This window comes from Colobus angolensis, unplaced genomic scaffold, assembly GCF_000951035.1.
Source record: "Colobus angolensis palliatus isolate OR3802 unplaced genomic scaffold, Cang.pa_1.0 Scaffold83, whole genome shotgun sequence".
NCBI lineage: Eukaryota > Metazoa > Chordata > Mammalia > Primates > Cercopithecidae > Colobus > Colobus angolensis.
In genome coordinates this window covers 2,369,325-2,380,845 of record NW_012122154.1, presented here as the reverse complement: position 1 = coordinate 2,380,845, position 11,521 = coordinate 2,369,325, and the positions used below count along the sequence as shown (strand labels likewise).

Below are 11,521 nucleotides of genomic sequence, written 5' to 3'. Positions count from 1 at the left end.
CTTGGTATTATTATCAAATTGCAAATCCACTCTTGAATACCAGCCACAGGAAGACATGCTTAAAGGTAGAAGGTGGACATAACTCAGTTTGCTTTGCACATTAAAACATTTTATTTGAATTAATCAGAGATATTCAAGGAAAAACCAGGTCTGAAGATGCATGGGCATCAAGAGAGAGTTGGGGGAGCAGAGATGTCACTGAAATGATGAACTATTCCATCCTGGTCCTCTGCTCAAGCAACGTAAGCTATCCAGAACACTGATTGATACGTGTTTCAGTGAGTGAATTCGGCACATCCACAGTGTCCTCACTAGGAGTTTCATTATCTCTGAGCAGCTTAACAACATCATGGTACTTAGCATCCAAGTAAAATCAAACACTTCTTCAGAAATCAGCATAATTTTGCTGTGCTTCCCCTTTCATTCGTAAGCGATCAGCAACCTGGTTTTTAGCAGGTGGGCTCACAGCATTGGCAGCAGCAGGCTGGGCGGCAGCAGGACTGCCCACAGTAGGATGGGCGGCAGCAGGAGGCCTCAGCGTGGTGCAGCTGGCAGCAGGATGGGGGTGTGCAGCTTACCAGGCAGCAGGGGGGCAGGCAGGTGCCTTCCACGCGGCAATCTGGGCGGCACCACCTGATACGGGTCCTCACAGCTCCACCCCTGCCCTCCTGGCCACAGCTGATGCTACCACCAATGCCACAGCCAGTTCCACAGGGGCTGGTCTGGCAGCAGCTGGTCTCACAGCAGCTTGGCTGGCAGCAACTGGAGTCACAGGTCCCAGTGGTGGAACAGCTGGTCATGGTGTCAGGAGCTGGGTTGAGAGCTGTGTTTTTAAGAGAGGTTTCTGAGTTTGTGCTGCACCTTCTATATCTGTCCTTTTATATGTTCCCTAGAGCTGCATATTTACCTAACATCTTTTCTTGATGTCAATTTCAGCATGAGTCTCTGGCTAATACCCGAGGTGTTTAGAAAGTTATAAATAGCATTTCAATAGCCTGCTTTTTCCATTGTTCAATTGAGTCTCATTATGTTTCTTCTTTGCCCTCTGGACTAAGTGAAGGCTCATCATGGAAGCCAAGCACAAAAGTGCCTCTTGATGCACGTCACATGACAGACTAGCCTTGAGCCAAGTGTTGCCCTGGCATGCTTTGTCATACTTGTCCTTTGATAACCTTTAGGCATAATTTATCTTAACTGACCATTTTTCCTTAAATGGTCACTTAACCATGATCATGGTTTTATAAAAAATTGTCTAGACTTGGAAAGACTAACATTAGTGTCATCAAAACATGAAGTGTAACCTGATGTATCAACTTTCAAAGCAAGTATGCCTTTCTATGATCAATTTGTGCAAGTTATAGGATCCTCAGAGCTCTATCTAATATTCTTGCCTTCAGTAGTAGTGAATGTACATATTGCTAACCAAAATCTTTAATGACTTTTGCTTGTAGATTGTTTTCTGACTCTATTAAATTAAACATATGTGCTAGTAATGAATACACATTGTAACAAGTCAAAGAGTACAGAGGCATATAAAGAAAAACTAATATCCTTTCCCTTCCCTGAAGATGCACACATCTCTACCAAAATTAATGCTCTAGAGGTAATCAATATTAAGAATTTGGTGCACATTCTTTGATACTTTTATCCCTGCTTCTGCAAATATAAACCAGCATATATACATATATATCTTCTATTTCAGTAAAGTTTGGGTCTCTTACACGTTTATACTTACAAATTTTTAATTGTGGTAAAATATACATACCATAAAATTCATGAACCATTTAAGTTAACCATCTTAACCATTTGTAAATAGTCTTGTCACCCTTGTTGAAAATCGTTTGACTACATTCACATGCAGAAGAATGAAATTAGACCATTATCTCACATCATATACAAAAACCAACTTACAATGGATTAAAAGACTGAAATGTAAGAAAGACTCAAAATGAAAACTATTAGAAGAAAATAGAGGCAAACTCCATGACTTTTGCCTGGCCAATGATATTGTGAACATGAACTCAAAAGCATCAGCAAAAATAGACAAATGGGATTACATCAAACTAAAAAGCTTCTGCACAGCCAATAAAACACTAAACTGAGTGAAGAGACAAACCACAGATGGGAGAAAATAATTACAAACCACATATCTGATAAGGGGTTAATATCCAAAATATAGAAGAAACTCAAACAGCTCAATACCTGTAGTAAGAAAACAAATAGCATAATTGAAAAATGGGCAAAGAATCTAAATAGACATTTCTCAGAAAAAGATCTACAAAGGCCAACAGGTGTATGAAAAAGTTTTCAAAATCACCAATCATCGAATAATGCAAATTGAAACCACAATGAGATATCGTCTCACATATGTTAGATGGTTATTATCAAAAAGACAAAAGATAGCAAGTGTTGGAGAGGAAGTGGAGAAAACAGAACTCTGGCACACTGTTGGTGGAAATGTAAATTAGTACAACCTTTATGGAAAACAATATGAAGGTTCCTGAAAACATTAAAAATAGAACAGTCGTATAATCAAGCAATCCCACTTCTGTGTATATACCCGAAGGAAACTAAATCAGTATTTTGAAGAGACATCTGCATTCCCGTGTTCATTGCAGCGTTACTCCCAATAGCCAAGATATGGAAGCAACCTAAGTGTCCATGTCCATCATTAAATGAGTGGATAAATAAAATGTGACACACACACAGTCACACAGTGGAATATTCTTAGTCATAAAAGAAGGAAATCCTGCTATTTGGGGCAACACAGATGAAACTTGAGAACATTATCTAAGTGAAATAAGTCAGACAAAGAAAAAGAGTAATCGCACTTTCTCACTTACAAGTGGAATACAAAAAGGTTGAATTCATAGAAGTAGAAAGTAGAATGGTGGTTACCAGGGGCTAGGGTGGTGGTGGAGTGTGTTGGGGAGATGTTGGTCAAAGGATTACAAAATTTCTGTTAGATGAGAGGAATAAATTCAAGAGATCTATTGTACGACATAGTGACTATAGTTCATAACAATATGTTATAGTCTTGAAAATTGCTAAGAGAGTAGATTTTGTGTTTTCACTACAAAAAAATTATGTGAGGTAAAGCATATGTTAATTAGTTTGATTTAGCCATTGTACAAGGTATGCATATTTCAAAACAATGTGTTGTACACATAAATACATATAACTTTTGTCAATTCAAATAAATAAATAAATGAACGCATTTAACCTTGTATGTATTTGAGGGTTTATTTCCAGGCTCTCTGTTCTTTTCCATTGCTTTATATGTCTGTCTTTATGTCAGTACCACACTGTTATGATTGCTGTAGCTTTGCAGTAAATTTTGAAATAGGAAAATGTGAGACCAACTTTGTTCTTTTTTAAGATTGTTTTGGCTATATAGGACCCCTTCTAATTTCGTATGTATTTTAGGATGGATTTTTTTTTTTTTATTTCTGCAAAAACATCATTGGGACTTTTATAGGGTTTGCATTAAATCTGTAGATTCTCTGGGTAGTATTGACATCTTAACAATATTAAATCCTACAATTCATGATCTCAGGATGTCTTTTCATTTATTTGTATCTTCTTTAATTTCTTTCAGTAACATTTTATAGTTTCTGGTGTACAAGTCTTTCCCTTCCAAGGTTAAGTTTGTTCCTAAGTATTTTATTCTTTATTTTATTATTATTATTATTATTATTTTTTGAGATGGAGTCTCACTCTATCACCCAGGCTGGAGTACAGTGGCACAATCTCGGCTCACTGTAACCTCCACCTCCTGGGTTCAAGCAATTCTCTTGCCTCAGCCTCCCCGGTAGCTGGGATCATAGGCATCCACGACTATGCCTGGCTAATTTTTGTATTTTTAGTAGAGACAGGGTTTCACTATGTTGGCCAGGCTGGACTTGAACTCCTAACCTCAGGTGATCTGCCCACCTCATCTTACCAAAGTGCTAGGATTACAGGCATGAGCCACCATGCCCGGCCATAAGTATTTTATTCTTTTGATGTTATTGTAAATGGAATTGTTTTGAAAATTTTCTTCATATATTTTTCATGGTTAGTGTATAGAAATGCAATTGATTTTTGTGCATTGGTTTTGTACCTGCAACTTCACTGAACTTGTTTATTAGTTATAACTGTGTGTGAGTGTGTGTAAAATCTTTAGAACTTTTTACATGTAAAGTCATGTTATCTGTGAATGGAGAGAATTTACTATTTCCTTTCCAATTTGGATATCTTTTATTTCTTTTTCTTGCCTAGTTGCTCTGGCTAGGACTCCTAGTACTTTGATAAATAGAATGGGCAAAAGTGGGCATGTTTGTCTTGTTCCTAATCTTAGAAAAAAGAGACTGTTGATTATGATGTTGCCTATGGGCTTTTCACATATGGCTTTAATTATGTTGAGGTCATTTGCTTCTATTCCTAGTTTGTTAGGTTTTTTTAAAAATCATGAAAGAGTTTTGAATTTTGTCAAATGCTTCTTCTGTATCAAAAGAGATGAGCAGGTGCTTTTTCCTCTTCATTCTACTAATGATTCATTTTTGTATGTTGAACCATCCTTGCCTTCCAGGATAAAATTTCATTTGATTATAGCATTTAATACTTTTAATGCATCATTTAATTCTCTTTGCTGGGATTTTGAAAGGATTTTTCATGAATATTCATCAGGGATTTAGGTCTGTAGTTTTCTTTTTCTTACAGTATCTTTGTCTGACTTTGGTATTAGAGTAATGCTGGTTTCATAGAACGAGTCTGAAAGTGTTTTCTCCTTTCTAATTTTTAAAAAGAATTTGAGGAGGATTGGTGTTATTTTTTCTATAATGTTTTGTATATGTCACCAATGAAGCCATCTGGTTCTGAGCTTTTCTTTGTTAGGAGGTTTCTGATTACTGATTTAATCTCGTTATTATAGGTCTGTTCAGATTTTTTATTTCTTCATGATTCAGTTTTGGTAGGTTGTACATTTCTAGGAATTTCTCTATTTCATCTAGATTATGCAATTTGTATATGCATTCTATATATATTACTAACTCTTTTAATAGTTATATAGTATTCCAGAGTATGATCATACCACAAATTACTAAACCATCCCCAATGATAAAACATCAATCATTTTTATTTTATGCTTTTGAATTTAAAAACAATCATAGAATTTTAAGCTTAACTGGGTCCAACTTTAGATGATTAGGGATGGTCACATGATGTATGGGACCAAATTCTTAACTGGAAATTAAATTAATTAAACTAGATGGGCTTCTCAAACTGGTTCTACCACTGAGTGACTGTATGATCTTAAAAAGGTCATGTAATTCCTCTGAATATTGGTTTATTCATCTGTAAAATGAGATGATCTGTCAGACATCTTTCAGGGCTCTACCAGATTGTCCATTCCTTAAAAGCATAATCTGCCTATGTCTAATGCATCTGGGTATCCTTTGTAGTGCTTTCCGCACTATTTTGCATATAGATGCTCAGTAAATGCTTGTTAATAAAAGAGGGAATGAATGACTAGCAGTGTACAGCAATGATGAAAAGCCCAATTTGCATTTTACCTAAATCACTTGTCATTTATTTACTTATTTATTTATTTATTTATTTATTCATTCATTCATTCATTCATTCATTCATTCATTCATTCATTCTAGCAGGAGCTTCTTAGGTGGTGATACCGGTATTTAGGATCAAAGGGCCAAAAGGACAAAACATGTCTCAATTTCTGTTCTGATGTTCAAGGGTGTTTTCTGGATTGGATTAGGTCTCTAGATAATATGTTGGGGAAATTGGTTCTTTGTTTTGCAAATGTTATCCTTTGTTCATACCTTCTAATTTTCTGATTTTCATTAACCATTGAATAAAGCATTGTAATTTTAACCTAAGTAAAAAAAAAAAAAAAAACACCTTCGATACTCTCAGTTCTAAGTCCAAGGAACCATGAATTAATCCTAATCCTTGTTCTAAAAACCATTCAAATTCATAAAGCATTCTTTGATATTTGTCTTTAAATGTGTATGAATTTATTGCATGTGTATTATATATAAAAGCATATTTATATATGTATGTGTTTACTTTGAAGTGAACATTTTAAACCAAAGTATATATGTTGATTCTAAAAATACAGTAAATTCATTGTTATCCTCACTTCTGTTTAGAAACCGGAAGAAAAAATTTAGAGTAAAAAATTCCATCTAATTGAGAGTGTATTTCCTCAGAGAGGCTTTCCCACCTTATGTTTCTCTTGCAATCCTTCGCAAGGTTACATGTGAACGGAAGACTGTGATTTATTAGCATACATTACCATTCTTTGATGATTGCCTGAAAGAGCATTTCTCTAACAGATAGGAAAAATAAGCAATATTCTGGCTCTAGATTCAGAGATTTTTATTTTTTATTTTTTTCAAAATGGGGTCTTGCTCTATCACCCAGGCTGGAGTGCAATGACACGATCTTGGCTCACTGCAACCTCCACCTCCTGGGTTCAAGCAATTCTCCTGCCTCAGCCTCCCGAGTAGCTAGGATTACAGGTTCATGCCATGACGCCAGCTAATTTTTTGTACTTTTAGTAGAGATGGGGTTTCACCAGGTTGGCCAAGCCGATCTCGAACTCCTGATGCCCACCTCAGCCTCCCAAAATGCTGGGATTACAGGTGTGAGCCACCGCACCCAGCCAGAGATTTTGATTTCTGTAACTTCCTGGTTGTGAAAGCACTGTGTAAGGTTAAGTTATGGTAACAGAGCCTTTACTATTTCTGAGGCCCTAGATAACTACATTTACTCTATGTTTTTATCGGCATTAACCTCCACTGGACCTCTGGATAACAAATTTCCTAATGTGGTATTAGAAGAGAAGGGATATCAAAAGCAGATTAAAATTTTTCATATGACATTCTATGAAATATACATCCTGAATACACTCAATGAAAAAAAAAAGACATGTTTGTTGCACTAATAGTTACAGTTTATTAGACCTTGGTGTATTATTCCTCTTTCATAGGGGGTGCAATTTGCAGGGTGGTGGAATAGAGAAAGTGAGTGTCCTGAGAAGAACAGATGGCTCTTCCATGGTCTCGTCGGCACTGGGACTCAGAGCGTGGGCTTCAATGCTTGTAAAGGGCCAATTTCAAGGTAAATCGGCTTTTTCATGTATTGGGTCAATTTGTATTTTGGTGTCCTCAGAGAGAAGAGCAAGGTCTTTCTGGAATCGAAAGGAATCAGCTAATTCTCAGGCCTAAATATTTGGTAACCCCCATAACAAAGCCAAAGAAAAGTTCAAGAATTTGTTAGTGGTCCACAAGTGCTTGAAGAAATAATTCGTTCATGAATTGAACTGAAAGTGGAAATTTCAAGTTGAAAATCAGCAAACTGGCTTTTAGCAGCTGGGCTCACAGGAGTAGCAGCAGCAGACTGGGCGGCAGCAGGACTGCCCACAGTAGGACGGGCGGCAGCAGGAGGCCTCGGCGTGGTGCAGCTGGCAGCAGGATGGGGGTGTGCAGCTCACCACGCAGCAGGGGGGCAGGTAGGTGCCCTCCACACGGCAGTCTGGGCGGCACCACCTGATACGGGTGCTCACAGATCCACTGCTGCTCTCCTGGCCGTAGCCGATGCCACCACCAATGCCATAGCTGGTTCCGCAGGAGCTGGTCTGGCAGCAGCTTGGCTGGCAGCAGCTGGTCTCACAGCAGCTTGGCTGGCAGCAGCTGGTCTGGCAGCAGCTTGGCTGGCAGCAGCTGGTCTCACAGCAGCTTGGCTGGCAGCAGCTGGTCTCACAGCAGCTTGGCTGGCAGCAGCTGGTCTGGCAGCAGCTTGGCTGGCAGCAGCTGGAGCCACAGGTCCCACTGGATGAGAAGCTGGGAAATCCACAGAAGCTGGTCTGGCAGCAGCTTGGCTGGCAGCAGCTGGTCTCACAGCAGCGTGGCTGGCAGCAGCTGGTCTCACAGCAGCTTGGCTGGCAGGAGCTGGTCTCACAGCAGCTTGGCTGGCAGCAGCTGGAGCCACAGGTCCCACTGGTGGAGCAGCTGGGAAATCCGCAGAAGCTGGTCTGACAGCAGGCCATGGTGTCAGGAGTTGGTCTGAAGTTTGGGTTGCTTGGAGGAGTTTCTGAGTTTTGGTGATGGCTGCCACACTGGGCCTTTTATAAGCCTTGGCCAGCTACTGTTTACATAATTCCTGAAGTCTCTTCCTTATTTGTGTTTGATAATTTGTCTCTGAATGATAATTGGCCTCTCCCTGAGTTATTTGTTGAACCTTCTGGGAGCCTTTGAAAGTTGATTGTATTTGGTCTGCAATTAAGCTTCTTTACCATGGTCAAGTAGTCACTGGCATTAATTAGGAATATGATCCCTAACCCCTCATGTTTCTTAAAATTTTCTCATGGTCGAGGAATAATTGACTGATGCCTCACCTTTAAGGACTGTCAATATTATTCAGTGTTGACCCTTACAACTGGGTGATTGGGTCTCACATGACAGTTTAATTCCCTCCAATTTTAACTGCGGCTCCTTCTCTACCTTCCTTATCTTCCCTTTGACTGTGAAGCAAGACTGTATTCAGCTGGCCAGAAAGGGATGCTTTCTTGGGCCAGGGAGATTTGCATTAATTGCTATTCATAATATTTTTCCATCACTGATTATGTGCCTAAATGGTTCTGAGTACTTTGCATGTATCAACTTGCTGAATTTTGACAGCAATCTGTGGACTAGGTATCACTGCTACTGCCATCAACCATGTGAGAAAACTGAGCCACAACAGATTGAAGTAACTTACCCAAGTTCACACTAGTATCTAGTGAATCTGAAATTTGAATCCACACCTTCTGATTCCAGACTAAACTCTTTAAACACTGTAGCCAATTCTTTCTCTCTTTCTCTCTCCTTTCCTTCCTTCCTTCCTTCCTTCCTTCCTTCCTTCCTTCCTTCCTTCCTTCTGTCTTTCTTTCTCTTTCTTCTTTTTTTATGTAAGCAATCGTTCGAAGGAAAATCCAAGTGTGAAAGCAAGATGTAAAAATATGCTTCCTTTCTTATAGACTTTTTTGAGAGTAAAAGGAAGGAAGGGGGAGCTTAGGGTAAGTAATAACACTGTCTACTAGAGCCATTCCTAGAGATTTTATTTATTTATTAACAGCATAATAAGCACACTTCAAGAAAATCCTCAGTGCTAAAAAAGTTAACCTCCTTGACTTGTGACTTTGTCTCATCTTTTATCTTAGGATATTCTATAGATTTAGATTTTTTAACTGCATAAAATTATACTTTTAACATATTAATACTGGAGTATGCGATTTACTACAGTATGTTAGATCTGCTGTATGCAGTTTATTATAGATATTAGAGACTAATCCAGTGAACTGGAAAGTTTATATAATTTGAATGAGACAACTGATGATGGTGAAGATAAACGTTTTGTTTAGATGCAATAAAAGGTGACCAGGCCTCCATGGAGTATGAGCTCATTGCAGAGAAATGCAAGTTACAGTGCTACTCTTGGGTTTTGAACCAGAACACCAAGTGGTAGTTCCGCTTCTCTAGAAATGACAGCTTTGAGTTTACATCATAACTCTTTCTGAGTCGGAATTAAGTCATTTTCAAATCCCATATCAAATTTGGTTTAAAAGATGTGATTCTTTGTGAATTCCTTGCTTCTTCTTACGCAAAGCTATATCACAGATTCTTTGATTAGCTAATATTTTTTATGTTGGATGTTTGAAATATATGGATGTGTCATGACAAGAATCTCAGGAGCTATTTAATTCAGATCTAAACTTAGCAGAATCTTTGATACTAAACAGATGTGTCTCCTTTTGCAAAAGGCTCAGATATCTGAGGACCTGAACTACATTATTGATAAGAGCACTGGAGACAGTGGCATTGCATATCGGTTCTCCCTTCCTGGGCTTTTCTAGTGTGGCACCATTTTCAACATCTTCCTCAGTGCAAAATTTAAGGTATAACACTTACTTGAGAATTTGACTCCTGTGCCACAGAATGAAGACTAATCTGAACATTCCCTTACCTCCTCTAAGTAAATTAAGGAAATGAAATTTATATTATTTCACTTTACCTAATATCCTCCAAGTTTAGATATGTTGTAATATGTGACCGAATTTCCTTCTTTTTACAGACTCAATAGTATTCTGTTGTGTGTATATACCACATTTCTTATTCCTGTGCTTATTCCCTCTGGTTTTCATTACTTCATTTAAGTGATGGGCTCCAGACCATTCCAGTACCATAAGAAGAAAGAATATGTTTATCTATTATTCTTGAACATTGAACTTTGGCTTAACACAGATGCTAATGTGTGAAATTATTTTCATTTAAGATACCATGGTTCTGATTTTTAGTTACAAGTTCTGGGGATTCTTCCAATTTCTTCATCTCCATTTACTAGTTCTCTAATTCAGTTGTGACTGCCTTACTTAGATTCTCAAGAAATAAAGCATGATTGATGTACCAGTCAAATGAATACAGCATTCCTACGTAGGGCTTCTGTGCTTCTGCTCTGGGCTTCCAGCCTAGTAATCTAGATCGGATAACACGTAAACTTCAAGGACCTCGTCTTACCCCCAACTTTTATCTTAAGCCAAGTCACAAGATCTATCTTTTCCCTCCTGTATGCCAACCAGGTTTTTTGGGGTGCTGCTGAGCCAAAGTCCTTTTAATTGAAAGGTACATCCAACCTAAACCCTCTCAGAGACAACAGAGCTCTAAATGAGGGGAATAAAATGTTGACCACATTGCAGGGCCATTGTGTATAGATGCACAGGTCGCGCCCTGATGTGGGGCTCTGTGGCTCTGTCCACTCAGAGGAAGGAGCATATTATTTCTTACATCAAGCTGGAGGCTCGACAAGCTGTGTACCCCTCTGTCTGTATCTTCCCCAAAGTGGTGCCTTTTCCTAATTCCTGTAAAGTTGTGCTAGCAGAGGTCCTGTTCTTTTGATTTTTTAAAATTGAGGTGAAATTCACATAACCTACAATTAACCATTTTAAAGTGTGTAACTGAGTGACGTATAGTATGTTCATAATGTTGTGCAACATCGTCTCTCTCTAGTTTCAAAAACTTTTCCATCATCCCAGAGGAACGCCCCCAACCTTTAACCAATCACTTCCCATATCCCTCTATCCCCAGTCACTGGCTCACCACTTTGATTTAACGATGAAATATTTTATCCCTTGGAATGAAAGCCTCACTATGTGTCTTTTGTTTAATACTTGCTTCATCTAGAACTCTCTCTGAAAATTAGAATAAGAATGGTGATAGTATATAGCCAACATCACATTCATTTAAATCCATCCTTGCAGTGAACATTTATTTTCTGTTTCACAATACATAAGAAGATTGTACAAATATTATAAAAACATCAGTTTATACTCCCTTTCACCATTTTGCGAAGTATATTTTGAGGCGTATTGGTGTTACAGGGTGTTAACAGGTAATATAAAAATAGAGAGTTTTCTGGCTAAGTTAGTTTGGGAGTGATGGTTATAGAGTTCTCTTCCTTCCTTCCTTCCTTCCTTCCTTCCTTC

The 11,521-nt window shown here is 38.3% G+C and overlaps 2 protein-coding genes across 2 annotated transcripts; both read right to left on the bottom strand.

The window, feature by feature from the left end:
* Positions 1-449: 449 nt before the first annotated feature.
* LOC105503073 (keratin-associated protein 1-4) lies at positions 450-800 on the bottom strand. Its single transcript, XM_011929808.1, has one exon. The coding sequence runs from the start codon at positions 798-800 to the stop codon at positions 450-452; it is 351 nt and encodes a 116-aa protein (XP_011785198.1).
* A 6,566-nt stretch (positions 801-7,366) lies between these two features.
* LOC105503066 (keratin-associated protein 1-3-like) lies at positions 7,367-8,050 on the bottom strand. Its single transcript, XM_011929799.1, has 2 exons — positions 7,806-8,050; positions 7,367-7,694 (listed from the first exon to the last, which is right to left on the bottom strand). The coding sequence occupies exons 1-2, from the start codon at positions 8,048-8,050 to the stop codon at positions 7,367-7,369; spliced, it is 573 nt and encodes a 190-aa protein (XP_011785189.1).
* Between the last annotated feature and the right edge of the window lie 3,471 nt (positions 8,051-11,521).

Bases quoted from the DNA above. Each gene is read 5' to 3' on its own strand.
- LOC105503073 (XM_011929808.1), bottom strand. From the start codon at position 800: ATGACCAGCTGTTCCACCACTGGGACCTGTGACTCCAGTTGCTGCCAG.
- LOC105503066 (XM_011929799.1), bottom strand. From the start codon at position 8,050: ATGGCCTGCTGTCAGACCAGCTTCTGCGGATTTCCCAGCTGCTCCACC. The intron at 7,695-7,805 runs GCCAAGCTGCTG...CTGCCAGACCAG, and splicing joins TGTGGCTCCAGCTGCTGCCA to CTGCTGCCAGCCAAGCTGCT.